This window comes from Lontra canadensis, unplaced genomic scaffold (genome assembly GCF_010015895.1).
Source record: "Lontra canadensis isolate GAN:19392208 unplaced genomic scaffold, GSC_riverotter_1.0 scaffold24, whole genome shotgun sequence".
In the NCBI taxonomy this organism is placed as follows: domain Eukaryota; kingdom Metazoa; phylum Chordata; class Mammalia; order Carnivora; family Mustelidae; genus Lontra; species Lontra canadensis.
This window is the reverse complement of record NW_022631018.1, coordinates 3,440,008-3,457,681: the sequence shown is the minus strand read 5'-3', so window position 1 is coordinate 3,457,681 and position 17,674 is coordinate 3,440,008. Positions and strand designations below refer to the sequence as shown.

Genomic DNA, 17,674 nt, shown 5'->3' with positions numbered 1-17,674 from the left:
CTCTCTCTGCCTCTCCCCTCTGCTTACAACTCTCTCTCTCTCTCTCTCTCTAAAATAAATAAATCTTTTTAAAAATTTTCCAACAGCTAAGTAAGTGTGTGGAAAGGAACAATTTTCTAGGGATGTTTATACTGTTGTGACATGTCCAGCTTTATAACATAGGTCCTCTATATCGACTGATTGAACCGTGACATATGTTTAATTCCTTGGAGCAATTTAATTGGAATCCTTAATGGCGGGTCTTGGGGAATCTGAATTTTTTTCCTTTTTCTTTTTTTTTTTTTTACAGCTCCCCAGGCAATTTCAATGTACACACTGGACTGAGTACCACAGATCTAGGAAGCTGTGATTTAAAGAACCAAGGAAAACATATGTTAGTAAAATAAAGAATCCTTCAGTGCAGCAGATAGTCCCCTACTTACCCATTCTGTAAATCCAGATTTTTTTTTTATTAAAAGATTTTATTTATTTATTTGTCATAGAGAGAGCACAAGCAGGCAGAGTGGCAGGCAGAGGCAGAGAGAGAAGCAGGCTCCCCGCTGGACAAGGAGCCCGATGCGGGACTCGATCCCAGGACCCCGGGATCGTGACCTGAGCTGAAGGCAGCGGCCTAAACAACTGAGCCACCCAGGCGTCCCTGTAAATCCAGATTTTAAGAAATCTCTTGGCACTGAAATCATATCCTTCATTACTGAAAACTTGGGGTCTCAGTTTCTTTGGAAACCAATCTCTCTTGATTAAAAAATCACAAGAGCACATTACAGATTGGGTACGACTTTGTTGATGCTTGGAAAAAGGGAACAGACAAGAAAAGGGGACTTTCTTTGCCTTTTTCCTCTTCTGGGAGAAGGTGGCTCTGAGACCTTTGGGATTGAAAAACACCCTAAGGAGAATGTCCATGAGCAGACAAATCCAGAGGCAGACTAAGTGATCCTTTGGGTGGCTAAACTTTTCCTTACACACATGGCCAAAGGACCATTATATAGACAGATTCTTTATTCCTGTGGTTTGATCAAACTCCCAGAAATAAATGCCAGGTACTAGATAAGCCAAGACTCTAAAGTAAAAAGCATTTATAGAATATAAAAATAACCAAAGAAATTTCTGCAGTAAAAGAACTTATTCAAAGGATTTTAATGTTCCAATTCTTGGAGACCCTCTACACTGCCCAAAAGTCCTTTTTAAATTCTAATAAGTTCTTTATGATTTGCTCCAAGAGGGAGAAGGCATTAAAAATATCCAGGCTCATAGATCATTTCTGAAATATAGAAATAGTAATAGTAGTAGTATATCCCATTCGCTGAGTGCACACCATGTTATCAGCGAGTGTGAGCTCAGTTCCAACTCTGGTGGTTACCAGCTCCATGACTTTGGGCCCATTACTTAATCCTCAAGTTTCCCCATTTGTACAATGAGGATATAAATAGTACTTCCTCATAGAGTTGTCATGAGATTGAGATAATTTTTTTTTAAAGATTTTTATTTATTTATTTGACAGACAGAGATCACAAGCAGGCAGAGAGGCAGGCAGAGAGAGAGGAAGGGAAGCAGGCTCCCCGCCGAGCGGAGAGTCTGACGCGGGGCTCGATCCCAGAACCCTGAGATCATGACCTGAGCCGAAGGTAGAGGCTTAACCCACTGAGCCACCCAGGCGCCCCAGATTATTGAGATAATCTACACAAAGTGTTTAACATGGTGTCTAACACATGGTCAGCACTCATCAAATATTAATAATTCACTCTCCTCAATCTTAAAGGTACTGAGAAATATATCATCTTCATTTTCAAGAAGATGGAATCTGGTTGAAGAAAGAGGAAAAGTGACTTGTCCAAGTCCCCAGAGTCAATACATGCAGGAGCCAGGACTTGAACCCAGGACTTGAAACTGCCTCCACAGGTGGCTCATGCATGGTGCTGCTCTGCAGACCAAGTCACACTTTCATAGTCACAGCTGTCACTGGTAGCAGCTTTAAATGGTTTCCATTTATTGGCTTCACCAAACAAACATTAAAAAAAATATCCTTCTATAATTGTGTTACTCAAGGTTTTTTCCTGGATGTAGTGATCGAGTTTCAGAGGACACGTGGTATCCAGTAGTCATACTATGATGAGGAGCACCTGGTGTCCTCAGGGGCTCTATGACAACCCTTCGTTTGGCTCAAAGTCAGATCATTACCTTTGAGAGTCTGTCTAGTCCAGGGGTTGGCCAATACAGCAGCTGTTTGCTTTTATCAATAAAGTTTTATTGGAACACAGAAGCGCCCATTGTTAATGTACTGCCTGTGTCTGCTCTTGCGCTTAGCAGAGCTGAGTAGTTGCAACAAAACCGGTATGACCTACGAAGCCTCAAATCTTTACTATCTGGCCATGTGCAGAAAAAATTTGCCGACCCCACCCTGGTCTAGTCTACTGTTTGCAAGCACATCCTAGCAAAAGACCTTGCTTGGACTTCACAGCAAAAAAAGCAGGCTTTTTGGAGTAATCCATCCTCTTACTGGTTTGCACGTGGATGCCAGTGCCTTCTGCACGGTGGGAAGTGTGATTTGAACCAGTGCCTCTTGAAATATCCTCTTCCGGATGGTGCTGCTGTCATAATCATATTGCTGTCAATACAGAGACGGAAACATATGCTGAATAGCAACATTGCAATCTGTTAACTTTTGCTTAAACAAAAACTCAGTCACTCACTTGTCTCCCTTTTCCCCCTATTTCTGAGGCCCCTGACGGTGTTTCCAAGGTCTCAAAGATCTTACTATGCAATTCTTTCCTACTTTGGGTGGAGCATATGACTATTAAAGACCCATCTTACCCTCCCTTTTATAGATAGGGAAACTGAGGCAAGATCAAAACAGTAACTTCTGCATTATAAAGAAGTTGGGGACAGAAATGGCGGGTGCATTTGTATGTCATCACCCCTGTCCTGAGTGGGTCTGTAGGAGCCGAGATCATCTACTTCTTTCACTTTACATCCAAAAAGCAGGATGAGTGGGTTGTAATGATTTCCACAAAGAAAGGGAGGGCCTGGCTCATAGCTACTTTAACATTGTGGCATGTTAACCGAAGAAGTTTAGCATGAAACAGTCAAACCTAGAAACCAGGGTTTGGTTTTAGATGACGCTTTAAAAGGGTCACAGATACAATGGAACACAGTCATAGGCATGTGAGCAGAATGGTCAGGCCAAATATGGAATAGTTAATGAGACAAAGGCATTTATACTAGAGTTGATAACTTTGGACAAAAATTATAGCTCTATTCAAACAACCAAAGGCACTATGTGGGAGAGGGACATCAACAGAGAGAATAGAACTAGAATCACCAGTGGTGACAGCTTTGGGTTCACATTAGGAAGCATGTTCTTGCAACTCAAAGTGTCCAGAGAAGAAATGGACTATCCAGGGACATATAAAGTTTCCTGACACTGGAAGTGAAATTGACATTGATACTATCTTTTCTTTCCAATTGCAAGTTCATTATTACTTGTGTTCCCATAATAAATATTGCTTTTCTTATTTTTTAAAAAGCTTTCATTTATTTATTTGTCAGAGAAAGAGAGCTAGAGAGAGCACAAGCAGGGAGAGCAGTGGGCAGAGGGAGAAGCAGGCTTCCTGTGAGCAAGGAACCTGATGTGGGATTCGAATCCAGGACCCTGGGATCATGACCTGAGCCAAAGGAAAATGCTTAACCAACTGAGGCATCCCATAAATATCGCTTTTAATTTCAATGATTTGGTTGTCATTGTTTCCTACTACCTGTGAGGGATTAGGATTAGGTCTAAAATTCAGGGACCACCTCCTAGGTTCTGTGGGATCTTCTGCTCCAAGATACTGTTTAGGGGGATAGGTAGTTAAGAAATCAGTGGACTGAATTTAAGAATTGCTTTAGCTCTAGGCTCACCACTGACTAGCCTGTTGAGCTTAAGTAAGTCACACTAGTTCTTAGTGAGTCAGTTTCCTCATCTTTTAATGGAGACATATTCTGATCATCTCACAAGTCCTTGTGAGGATCAAACAAAACAGGATAGGTTAAAAACAAAAAAGCTTGAAAACTAGATCATGTATGTGCAAACTGCTATTATTAAAACCATTTTGATATATATACTTAAGCAGTAAGCACATCAAAAACAATTTCAGGGACACCTGGGTAGCTCAGTCATTTGGGCGTCTGCCTTCAGCTCGGGTCATGGTCTCAGGGTCCTGGGATCAAGCCCTGCATTGGTCTCCCTGCTCAGCGGGAAGCCTGCTTCTTCCTCTCCCACTCCCCCTGCTTGTGTTCTCTCTCTCATTGTCTCTGTCAAATAAATAAATAGAATCTTTAAAAACAAACAAACAAATATTTCATATGGCAGGTCTCTCTCTCTCTCTCTCTCTCTCTCGTATTTCCATTGCCAGGAGATTTTGATTTTTCTAAAAAATGTTGGCTAATTTATATAGGTTTTACTATATTGTAAACTCTTTGAAGAAGGAAGCTGTACCTTGCCTATTTTTACATTTTCTGTAATACCTATCACATCGCTTTGCTTAGAGTGGACAGCGAATAAATATCAAGTGCAATCATTCTATCAAGAACAGGTCCCTTGGAGCGATGGACAAGAATCCCGGGGACCTGTGGTCCCTACGGCTGCCACTAGATGGCAGAGCAGGCACGAAAGTCCTGCTGGGGGCCCCCCCGCGGCGCGGTAGCCATGGCTGCCCCCGCGGGGAAAGCGGGCAGGACTACAAACAGGGAGAGGGAAAGCCAGAATTTGGCATCTTCCACTTAACAAAAGAAGCAGGGGGTCACACTTGTTTTACGCTTCCCGCAAATGAGACACCGGTTTTACCTTTAAGACTCGGAGCTTAACCTTCTCGATGGCGACCGCAGTTTTGGCGGCCTCTCCCTGGAGGTGTGGGGAAAGCAGCTGCTGGAAGGTGAACACCGCGTTCTCCATCAGCTGGAAGCCGAAAGCGACACAGAACAGCGCCTGGTCAGAGGCTGGGGTCTCCACCCGGAGCAGGGAGGGGATGACCATCACAGAACCCCTCCCCAGGCACTAATCTGGGGCCACCCAGGGCAACAGGTCCTCAGTCCCCTACCTAGTTATGAAATAAAGGGGCCACCAGTGGGATCAGTAAGAGTCTGGGAACTACACACTCGCACACACTCCTGTGCACGTCTGCATACACGTATTTTTCCCTCCTCTCTTCTTCTTATGCTCTGAGCTGCAAAACCCATGGAGGCCATGGGATTGAGAATACCGCCCTCTCTGGCGGTCAGCCCCTTCCCCTAGTTTGTAAGTCATCATCCCTGTCCTGGGTGAGTCCCTAGGCTTGACAAAGGGAGGTGGGGGGCAACCCCACTTACTCCTTGGCAGCTTTAATCCTGCACTTCCGCTTTTGGGGGGATGCAAACCAGTCCAGCACAGCTCTCTGCGCTTCACCTACCCCCTCACTTCTCTTCCTTGCCCTGCCGGGCTGGAAGGGAGGCCGGGATGGGGTTTGGTGGGCACGGTGGCTGATGTGCCCGCGGGGTAGGAAACAGAAACAATTCTGATTTCTCATTCTCTGTATTCGTACCTGTATCGGTTTCACCAGGGTTCAGTATGACCAAAGGGACTTCTGTTAAATCATTGCCCGATTTTGCTCCCCCAGTCCATCTTTAATCCTTCACAACTCGCAGGTTAGGTAATAAGATGTCTCACTTAATCCGCCCTATAACTTTTAAGGAACAAGTGTTCCTTTCTTCCCGAAGCCTCTGATCCCAAAGCATGCACACACAGCTTTGTCCAGCACTCTCAACACTGTAGTGACCTTATCTGAGCATCTGTCTCTGAGGAGGGGGGGGCGTCTGGCACAGCACACAGCCCCTGAGTGATCTCCCCCCAGGACACCCCTGAAATAGAACTGAGTTCTTCTGGTTTCAGTGGTCACACCCTTCTTCATTTAGAAAGCACTATAATACGGAAAGAATTTGTGCTTCTTTGTGGAGAAAAAGTTCCTTTGGGGGGAGAAAAGGAAAACTACCAAGTAGACACAAGAGATGCAAATATGAAGCTGTGATTGATTGACTGATTTACTCTTAACCGGGTTAGGGAATTAACGTAAACGTAGTTCTCCATTCTGGCTGCATATTAGAAGCAGTGGGAATGTGGATGGGGGAAATTCCTGGGAGTGGGGCCAAGACGTCAGCATTTCTTAAAAGCTCCCCAGACAATTCTCATGTGCAGCCGAGGTTAAAAGTGCTGGTTTGACAAATCAAGGAATTATCAATTAATGCTACTGGATCTCTCTGAGATTTTTTTTTTTTCTTTCTGATGTTCATCAACATGGAAGAAAGATGAAGCCAGATGGAAGGACCAAGGACATCCTCAACTCAACATGATAATGACAGAAAAGGGCCTCATTGGCCAGAGCCGCACCAGCACCCCAGTCTCGCCGGCCAGCCCTTGTTTCTCTGCTGTCTCCATCCTCACCCCCCACAGAGGTCCCGGCCACTCCCACCTCCTGCATGTCGTTCTGTGTCCTCTGGACCACCAGGTCCACGTGGGGGAATCGGAAGCGGCTCTTGAGATCCTGCAAACGCTCCTGGAGCAGGTTGACTTTACTGTAACAAGGTTCCATCTTCATGGAATCCAGTGGAAGATTCATGAGCCAGTCTAGATGCTACGTTTTGGGGAAGGGAAACATTAAAAACCTTCAAACTCAGGAGCAAGATTACATGCATATTCTGTATTACATAAATACTAAATGATCAAACGTATGTTAGTAGAGTGAATCACTTCTCAGGCCACTAGATTTATGACATTTCAATTGTCTTACTTGTCTCCTTCAGGGGTCCCTGGGGCAGGTCTATTGCTAGGGCAGAGACTGAGAAGAACCCACTGGATGACGGGAGGACCCAGGGAAGTATTTGGGGGCTCCAATCTTAGCTCCTGATGGACTCTGGGCTCTGACTTGCAGACTTTGAGAACTAGGCAGGCAGGTTTTTTGGCACCTGGAATTTCTGCTGGGCTCTGGGTACCTCCAAAGCCTACGTTAACAAGGTCAGGGTGCCCCTGGACCCTGAGACTCTAGGAATGAAGCCAGAATCTTCATAGTTCTCTGAGGCTCTGTCAGGGTTCATGGGGGCTTCCTCTGCTATAGGTTCTCTATGGTGGGTGGTAGGAAGAGACCTGGCCTGGGAGAGGCATCCAGTTAAAAAACTGGGATCCTTGCCCCTCCGGTTTACACAAGCGATGAAGCCATAGGGCTTCCAGCAAGAAGGCAGCAACGGACCTCCTCTGCTAAAGATGTCAGTTTTCACCAACCTACTCTTACACCATGGGTGTCCTTGCCAACAGAATGCTTTCTATTGTCCAAGCTGATTTTCAAGTAATTTAAAAACCTGAATCTGGATATCTAGAAGAAACAGGTGGGGTGGGCAGAGAAAGAGGACAGGCAGGTGCTGAAAATGGACGCCCAGGGAGACCTGGGCTGTAACACAGGATGACTGTGAATTACAGAGGACATGCTGTCTGATTTTCAAGTCACAGAAAAGAGACAAGGCTCGAGTTCTCGGTGTCTCTAAGTAGGAATTCCTAAAGGGCCCGTTCCTACTCTGTTTGTAAAGAGAACACATCACTCTCCCCGAGAAGGGAGTTGTGGGGAGCCACACCAGGTAGAATTAATGATCAAACGCACAGGATCAAACTTGTCCCTCCTCACACAACATGAAATGCATCTATTTTTAAGAAATAACAATTAAGCAGACAAGAGAGGAAAAATGGGTTGCTGCTTTGCTCCTACCAGACAGGCCAAAGTTTAAAGGAGTGGTAATGCCTAACACTGATGGGCATTTGGGGAGGAAAGTCCTCTGTCATACACGGTGGATGGAAATGTAAAATTTAAATCCTTTTTTTTAAAATGCAAATGGAAACATCTGTTAACAGGAAAAATAGTCCCTCCTTCCAACCTAGCAAACCTGTCTTGAGAATCTATCACACAGGAATGAAAGCTTCAAAGAATACTCTATGTAGCAAGGTTATTTATTACAGTTTTCTCCATGATGTCAGCAACATTTGGATAGTTGAATAAATCATGGTGCATTCAGACATGAAATATTATGTAGTCATTACAAAGAATGATTTAAAGCTAAAGCAGCTAACTTGAGAGTTTCACAAGGTATTTTTTTTTTTTAATTTATTTGACAGATCACAAGTAGGCAGAGGCAGGCAGAGAGAGACAGGAGGAGGAGGCAGGCTCCCTGCTGAGCAAAGAGTCCGACGCGGGCCTCAATCCCAGGACCCTGAGATCATGACCTGAGCCGAAGGCAGAGGCTTTAACCACTGAGCCACCCAGGCGCTCGTCACAAGGTATTTTTTTGAATGAGAACACTGATAAAGAGTGGGATTTAAAATACGATCCCATTTTTTAAAAAAGCAAACAATCTGGAAAAAAAAAACAGCCAATAAATGTGTACGTTTTATAGCTAAATAAGCAGGGGGAAGGCTGGGTAGCTCAGTCGTTAAGCGTCTACCTTCAGGCTCAAGTCATTATACCAGGGTCCTGGAATCGAGCCCTGAGTCAGGCTCCCTGCTCAGCGGGAGCCTGCTTTCCCTCTCCCAGTCCCCCTGCTTGTGTTCCCTCTCTTGCTGTCTCTCTCTCTCTCTCTGTCAAATAAATAAATAAAATCTAGAGATGCCTAGGTAGCTCAGTCAGTTAAGCAGCTGCTTTCAGCTCAGGTCATGATCCCAGAGCCCTGGGATTGAGTCCCACATCAGGCTCCCAGCTCAGCGGGGAGCCTGCTTCTCCCTCTGCCTGTTGCTCTCCCTGCTTGTGCTCACTTGCTGTTTCTCAATCTCTGACAAATAAATAAATAAATAAAATCTTTAAAGAAAAAAAAAAACTACACAAAAATAAAAATAAATAAAATCTTTAAAAAAAGCAGGGGGAAAAGTACAGAATAGTATAGGCTAAGATTAACACTCGTTACTTGAAGGAAGGTGGGTGGTGGGGGAGGGAGAGAAGGTAAAGGCAAGTTTTTAAAAAAGGTTGCAAAGGAAAAGTTCAAAGTATTTACAAAATGTATCTTGTTTATGTATAGTCACATATTTATGCATGCATAAATAAATAAGAAAGGTAAAAAAAAAAAAGAAGAGAGAGGTATCTGGTTTGATCCAGGGACTGACAGTGATGTGTCCAGTGCAAACCAAGCTGCCTCGTGATGTGAGTGTCTCCTGAACGTGAGGGTGCCTCACATCCTGGGGAGGCCTGTGAAACAGAATACCGGGCTGGAGCCCCCCAAGCTTCTGACTCAGGAGATTGTGGGTGGGGGCCTGAGAATTTGCACTTTTAATAGCTGGGGAAGGACCTTACCGGTCCGGGGACTACACTTTGAGAAACATTGTTTTCATCACGAGTCTGTATTTTTGGAAACAAATCAACAAACAAAATTTATATCAATGAGGATCTATACTTCTATATTTGTATGAACAAGAAACAAGCATGTGAAAACATATTCTAAGTTAATTTGTATTTGTTAATTCAGGGGGTCTGGAGTAGAGGTAGCCTAGAAGTTGGGGTGGGCATGGGTTGATGTGGGAAACAAAAGCAAGAGAAAAATTAAATTTTCTTGCTACTTACAGCCCATTGACAATTCCTTGGAACATGCAGAATGACGTTATTCTAGGGACTCAATGTTAATTCTTCGCTAAGGGCCAAAGCCAATCTACGCCCAATGCCTAGGATCCTGTGAGTCTACTTTAACACATAAACTTGCCTTTGGAAACTTCCTTTATCTCTACCCCCCCAAGACACAAGTTGGCAATCATCCCCCAAGCATGAGACCCACAGATATGCATCTGAAGGGTCTCATGACTCAGGTTTTTATAAGACGGTAATAAATGATCCTTTCCTAACAATAGCTAGCCCCTCAAGGTCCTGGAAACTTAGCTTCCAAAATTCCTCAGAGACTTACGCATCCCTAATGTCCTCTCAACGTGAAAGTATATAATGGGGCACTCTTCATGACCCCAGTGCAGCTCTTTCTGCCCATGGGTCCTGTCCCCGTGCTTTAATAAAGCCACTTTTTTGCACCAAAGACGTTTCAAGAATTCTTTCTTGGCCATTGTCTTTGAACATTGTCTTTCCACATCATGGGTGATCAATTTGCCCATATATACTCTCTCTCTCTATATATATATATATATAAAATATATTACATATATGTATAATATATATCACATATATATGTAATATATATTATTATAATATATAATTATAATAATGTACAACATATGTAATATTTATATATATATAAAATATGTAGTTTAACTTGCACCAGCATATTATTATTTTTGCAACTTGAAAACCATTAATAAGGGAAATCAGGTGAACGGATAGATGAATGGGGTGGCTGGCTGAATGAAAGAAATAGATGAATGGATAGAAGGGGGGAGTGGGTAGAAGGGAGGAAGAAAGTAAAGAGTGCACAAATGCAGAAAAAGGCCCAAGGAAAAGGCAGCCCCAAGCAGACCATTCACACTCAGTTCCTTGGCTCCATATCTTACCTCCTTAAGCTGGGCGCTGTCTTTGGTGGTCTGAAAATTCTGGCTAAGTTCATCCACTTCTTTTTCAAAGAGTGAGCGCACCTCACTGAATCCTGAACTCACTGGCCCCATGAGCTCCTCCAGAATGGACGCCAAGAACGGTTGCACATTCTCGGCACAGCTTCTTTCTGCGGGCTGGGCCACCATGGCTGAGATAGGAAATAGGCAGAAAACCATCACTTATTATGGGCAAAATTGGGTTCAAAGTCCCTGGAGCCAGACCAGGGGTGGGCGGTGCCCCAGAGAGCCACTTAACAGCCCAGGCAAACTCAAATGAGCAAGACAGACCAGCACAGAGAGTCCTGTGCCAGCAGTCACCAGAAGGGAAAACCATTCGATGTTTGCAGAATTGGAACAAACCATCCCTCCGTTCCCCAAGCTTTCCTCTGCCCAAGGATGAAGTGCACTTTTCTGGCTGGTCCCTGTGACCACGCAATGCCTAACAGAAAACAGAAAATGCTGGCAATCCACCTCTTAACTCTCATCATTATCATTCTGGGTGCATAATTTGTCTTCTAAAAAACACGATTTACTAAGTTTTTAAATTGAGGTATAACATTATATCAGTTTCAGCTGTACAACGTAATGACTCAATATTTGTACATAACAACTTATTAAGTTTTAATTAATTTCTCTAAGAGTTAATCAGCTCATATAATTCAATTCCCACTTCCCCTCCTCAAGAGAATTTTTAAAAACTTGAACACAGTTTTTTCTTGGGCGTATAGAAACAGATTCCATTGAAAACAAACACCACCCCACCTCCCACCCCCACCCCCAAGTTTTTTTTTAAAAGGCTATTTTTTCCCACTAATCACAGAAAACGTGCACGATGACAAAAATATAGAGAGCACAGGAAAATCATAAAGAGAGATGAAAAAGTGTAACCACACTTCCCCGAGGCAAATCCTACTCTTTGATTTAAAAGAGGAAGAACACTGGGGGGCCTGGGGAGCTCAGTCGTGAGCACATCTGCCCTGCATTGAGCTCTGTTCAGCCAGAAGTCTGCTTTTCCCTCTCCCACTCCCCCTGCTTGTGTTCCCTCTCTCACTGTCTCTCTCTGTCAAATAAATAAATAAAATCTTAAAAAAAATAAATAAAAGACGAAGAGCATAAAGTCCGGATAGGACTTGGAAATCTGCATTTTTTTTTTTTAAGATTTTATTTATTTATTTGACAGACAGAGATCACAAGTAGACAGAGAGGCAGGCAGAGAGAGAGAGAGGGAAGCAGGCTCCCTGCTGAGCAGAGAGCCCGACGCGGGACTCGATCCCAGGACCCTGAGATCATGACCTGAGCCGAAGGCAGCGGCTTAACCCACTGAGCCACCCAGGCGCCCTGCATTTCTTTTTTTTTTAAAGTGCTAAGGTGAAGGTCATGATTAGCCAGGTTTGAAAGCACATGTAGTGAGGGAAGCCTGAGCCGGAAAAGACCTGAGCTTGCTCTGTACACTGGAAGGTTAGCTTTGTGGCGCTGGTAAGTCACCTGGCCCTTGTCACATTATCACGGAACCAAGAACGGAAGGACAAGCGTACCTGGGTGTTCAATCCTTCCATTTTATACATGGAAAATCAAAGGCCTGGAGATGTCCCAGGGCTTGACCAAAGTCACACCTTAACTTACGGATCAAGGACTACACTTCAAGTGTATTTCTTAATCCTTTATTGGCAAATAATGTGCTTACAGGGAGATGAATGGGGCCCATTTCTTCTCTCGGTTTGTAGAAATATCTCACAGGTATGGAGGATCAGACTGCCCCTTCCTTGGAGAATCTGAGATGACTATTCATATTATGAATAACTCACAAATATTTGGTATATAAAATATTAAAGAGGTCATAGAACTGCTAGGGGGGAAAAAAAACCCTTTTGATTGTATGATTTAAATATGAAACGATCTGTGACTTCTAAAAACGACTGGCTTGATACCAAAATGCAAAATTGTGTGTCAGGAGAATAAAGGACCTTTTTATCAATGAACTTGGAGAGAAGAACTGTTTGAAAAGCGCCTAACAGAAATTTCAGACTAGTCACGAACACAGGTCATATGCAGTAAAGATTTAGTGGCGGCTGGTGAGATTCACCTACTGAGCGGGGAGGAAACGGACACAGGCAGGGGCCATGGCGACCCTGCTCTCCTCTGCCTGCTCCCTGCTGATGCCTGTGTGCCAGTTCGGGTTGCAGCCTCCTCTCTGTGCCTTTTTTGTGCTCCTTTCAGCTGGGCCTTCCTTCCTCCTCCTCTGCTTGTGAACATCTCCCTCACCCGTTCAAGACCCAGTATACACCTCACCCACGCAGACAGTCGCATGCCCTTGGAACCACCACTGAGCTCCCTGAGTGGTGGGCCGCCTGTCGCTGCTTCCTTCTGGAGGGCATACATTTGACACCCCACCGGGACATGATCAGCTAACTTCCAGGCGTGTAGAGACACAGTTGTGATAAATATGGACTCACAAACCATCCCAAAGTTAGGGCCGCTGCGGCAGAACCACGGAGCAGAGGGACAAAGATGGAAAGTGTTGGGATTAGAGGGGTTTGGAACCTGACTCAGTTTTTGAATCTGGGCCAAGTTACTTAATCTCTGCCTCGGTGTTCTTATCGGGGAGGTGGGGATCATGGGACGAATGACTCCTGGCGGTTGGGGTGACGATGATGTGGGCTGACTGTGTTCAGGTGCTTGGAACTGTAGGTGGCCCTCGGGAAGCCCTCACTCGCTGTGAGCCCTCGTCCCACCTGCAGGCATCATCCTTTTTCCCATTAACCGACAAGAAAACAGCGCTATTGTTACAGGAGCCCACAGTGTTTTTTGAAGCTGACCTAGTTCCTGGCTGGGAACCACAGTGTCCTCAGTTCCTGCTTTTCCAGTGGCACCTTTCCCATCTTTTCCCCCTGTTTCAGAATCTGTAACATGCCTCATATCCTCTTGTGAAATCATGTTGTCTTCTTTGACTCCTCGTAGCCCTTGTATTCAGCAGGAGCAGGATAAATGCTTACTGAATGAAGAAATACTTGTCGGGCAGGACTAAAGATTGGTTGCTTGACCGTCAAGAGTCATTTGGGAGGAAACGGGAAGATCACTGCTTAGTACTCCCAAAGCTCTTTCAAAACCCAAAGCCCTTTACTGACGCAGTCCGAAGTATACAGTTGATCCTTAAACGATGCAGAGGTTAGGGGTGCTGACCACGCCCCCCTGTTGTTGAAAATCTGTGTATAACTTTTGACTCCCCCAAAACTGAATTCCTAATAGCCTACTGTTGACCAGAAGCCTTACCCATAACATAAACAGTTGACAAACACATATTTTGTATGTTGTGTGTGTTATATCCTGTATTCTTACAATAAAATAAACTAAAGAAGGGGCTCCTGGGTGGCTCAGTGGGTTAAGCATCTGTCTTCAGCTCAGGTCATGATCCCAGGGTCCTGGGATCGAGCCCTACATCCATCAGGGTCTCTGCTCAGCGGGGAGCCTGCTTCTCCCTCTGCCTCTGCCTGCCGCTCTGCCTGCTTGTGACCGCCCCGCCCCTGTCAAATAAATAAAATCTTTAAAAAAAAAATAAGCTAGAGAAAATAAAATGTTACTAAGAAAATCATAAGGAACAGAAAATATGTTTATAGTACTGGATTGTATTTATCCAAACCCCCCCATAAGTGGACCTGTGCGGTTCAAACCTGTGTTGTTCAAGACTCAGCTGTACTTTATTATTTTAAGAGGTGGAGAACCAGAGCCTCAGTTAAAATGTGCTTCTGATATTCCCTTTTAAAAAGACTTGATCGTGACTTCCTTTCAAAGTTCCTTTTAGGAGACAAAGACTAGTCTAGGGCAGAGTGTTTTTCCATTTTATGTGGGATATACTGGAGCCACAGAGACTAGGAAAAAGAGAGAGAGAGAGAAACTGGTTGAATTCAGGCGTGACTGGGGAGCTGGGTGCTGGAGGTTTTAAGTTATATAAGCACTTGAATATAGTCAATTCTCCATCAGTTGTGCTAACAGGGGAATGAGAGACATGGAAAATAGTGAACACGTAGCGCTGAAGCTAATCTGTCTGTGCCTTGGAGGGTAGGGCATGGACAGACCCGCACGGAAACAGACACGCACCCCCATGCCGCAGTCAAGCCCGCTCTCTACTCTCTCGCAGAAGAACCACTGGAAGGGCTCAGAGGCGAGCTGGGCTGCGGTGTGAACGGGGCCGGAAAGGCAGAGCGTAATCCACCAAGTAGACAGCCCCTGTCAGGTGCTAAGTTTCTTGAGTACAGGAACTGGGTCCCCTGTTCATTGCTAAAGCCCCAGCACCTTGCTCAGAAAGCACCTAGTACCTATTTTTTTAAATGAGTGAGCGAGCAGATGGGCAAGTGAGTGAAGAATCTGAAAAATGAGGGCGCCTGGGTGGCTCAGTGGGTTAAGCCTCTGCCTTCTGCTCAGGTCATGATCTTAGGGTCCTGGGATCGAGTCTCGCATCGGGCTCTCTGCTCAGCGGGGAGCCTGCTTCTCCCCCCACACACCCCGCCTGCCTCTCTGCCTACTTGTGATCTCTCTGTCAAATAAATGAATAAATAAAAATCTTCAAAAAAAGAATCTGAAAAATGACAATGTAAGAAGACTGTTGCTAAACCATCCCAGAGGAGTCCTTATGCTTCTCGGAAATGACTTTCGGGGTGCGGTGCTTGTTGGGATGTAGGAATTAACAGTAACATTTCAGCCGATAACATGTTATCCTGTGGAATTCCTTAGCGGCCCTCTCAGGCCTCTTGTGAGGGCACAGGCAACCACTTTCCTGCCAAAGGCCAGAGAGAGAACATGCGCGACCTTGCAGTCCTGGAGGTCTCGGTTCTGATTACTCAGTTCTGCCCTGTAGCATGAACGCAGCCACAGGCAATGCATATTGAACGGGCACGGCTGTGTCCCAATGAAATGCTATTTACAGAAATTGGCAGTGGGCTCGATTCAGGTCAGGGCCCACAGCTGACAGACCTCAATCTCAGGGACCCTCCCTCCTGATTGCAGGGGAGGACACTAAGGCACATGGAAGTCAAGTGACCCTCCCAAGTACACCTGACCGGCCATGTTGCCCTTGAGACTAGAATCTACATTTATCCACGCTAAGCCAGTTTTCTTCTTGTGAAGAGAAAATCCATTTACTCATTCATTCAAGTATTTGCTGAGAATCTGCATATACCAGGCATGGTACTAGGCCCTGGGTATGCCTGAGTGAAACAGGGACTGCATGGTCCTGTTCTTAGACAACTTATAGTGGAGAAGAGGTGTGCATAGAAGCCAATACAATTAGTGTGAGAAGCACCACAACAGGGGCGGTGTGTAGGGCATCAGAATACGCAGGCACCACCACAGGCAAGAAGCAAACTCTCCTTCCTGCTGGGGAAGGTCCAGCCCTTGCTGGCATATGACCATTACACCCGGTATCGGCTCTTCCCGATTCTGCCAGTTCAGTTTTCCTCTGAAATCATGAAATATGACTGCGTGTGCAGCTCATTTAGCTGTAAGAGCCTGGATTATCTCCACTGACCTTTGATCTTTCCAATTAAAAAGTTCTTCGAGTTCACGATCTGATCCATGTCTGAACGGATGGTCCCCTCCAGGCCCTTCGTCAGAGCACGGCACTCCTCCTTCAAGGCACTTAATCCTTCTGAAACTTGGTGTCGAACCAGGTTGTAGGCTTCCTCAAGAAGCTGCAACAGAGAACAGCACAGAAATCGGGGCTCTGTCGTGTGCGAGCGCCTGCCGGAGTCAAGTAGAGCGGGGAGGGCTAAGCGCAGATTCTCTTAACGTAAACACAACTGCAGGCACACTCATTTTTCTTCCCGGATTTGAGCCTGTTTGGATTAGTCCTCATGTTAAGTGAGACTGGGCAGAGTCAAGGTGGGCAGTTCTCCACCCAGGGAAGGAATTATTTAAAAAAAAAAAAAAAGGAGGAGGGGGAGGAGAAGGAAGGGGTGGAGAGGAGGAGGAGGAAGAGAAGAAAGAAGGAAAGAAGGAAGGAAGGTAAGGTAAGGAAGGAATGAAGGAAGGGAGAGAGAAAGAAAGAAAGAAACCAAGAAACTGCCCTTAAAAAAAGGAGGGAAAGGGATGTTCATTTTGAATAGCACAGTCACATAGCAAAGTCATGGCTTACGCCGAGCCAGGCCCTCTTTCTGTCATTCTTCTTCCCCTTCATTTTCGGCAGAAGGTCCGTCTGAAGGGTTGGCAGGAGGTCCTCCATCACCAGGTTACTCAGGATCTGGGAAGAGGAAGACAGGGCTAGAGTGAGTTGGGTGGAGACTGGTCGAGCATCGGGCCAGCTGACGTCGTCAAGATCGGCCGTGCTGATCCTGGCAACCTAAGACTGTCCCGGCTACATCAAATCCGTTAGCTGATAGTTTCATTCTGGTTCTGAGGCTACAGAAATCTCAACTAAAGAAAATCTTGGAGGGTAAACGTTCTTGAATATCTGCGAACAACAGTAATGTCTACTAACGGTTCACCATCAGAAGGAAAAATTCCTCATATTCACACTTCTTCAGAAACTAGAAGAATCTAGTGCATTTAAGATAAAAGGCAAAATTTTAATAATGGATAAGAGTGTCATTAGCAACCTCATGACTTGGTTTTGGTGGCTTGAGGTCTTGATGTGTCCTCTGAGACCATCACGCCTCCTCAAGCTCCCTTGGGATCTGTGTGTCTTCATGCTCTTTGTCCCTGCTGTCCCCTGAACCCCACCTCCATCATCCTTAAAATTTAGAGAAAAAATGGAGCAACAAACACTTGGAACAACTGGACATTTATGGGGTGAGCAGAACATGGGCGAGGGGATCCAAAGTCTTCAGGACTTAAAAAAAAAAAAGTCTGCTCCCAAGTCACTCCTAAAATTTTGGTTGGCGCTATGAAAATGTGTGTGTGTGTGTGTGTGTGTGTGTGTGTGTGTGTGTTTTAAATCTGACCATGTTCTCTATGTCCACATATTACAATGCTCCATGTAACACCAACTTCTCCTTCTTTAACCAACCACCTCCCCACGACCTGGAGATTTGCTTTTCAGATCCAGTTTTACTATGAATCTTTTGGGGTTCACAGCATATTTTTCAATATCAGCCTGCAAGACAAGATTTACAAAAGAAAAAG

General features: G+C 45.0%; 1 protein-coding gene across 1 annotated transcript in view; it reads right to left on the bottom strand.

The window, feature by feature from the left end:
* The window catches only part of NIBAN1 (niban apoptosis regulator 1), a 149,372-nt gene that overhangs the window by 4,910 nt on the left and 126,788 nt on the right, over positions 1-17,674 (bottom strand). Inside the window, exons 7-12 of the mRNA XM_032862640.1 lie at positions 16,689-16,793; positions 16,083-16,245; positions 10,523-10,710; positions 6,477-6,638; positions 4,820-4,930; positions 2,495-2,602 (exon numbers count right to left, since the gene is read on the bottom strand). Of these exons, the coding sequence (XP_032718531.1) occupies positions 2,495-2,602; positions 4,820-4,930; positions 6,477-6,638; positions 10,523-10,710; positions 16,083-16,245; positions 16,689-16,793 (837 nt within the window). The remainder of the gene's footprint in view (positions 1-2,494; positions 2,603-4,819; positions 4,931-6,476; positions 6,639-10,522; positions 10,711-16,082; positions 16,246-16,688; positions 16,794-17,674) is intronic.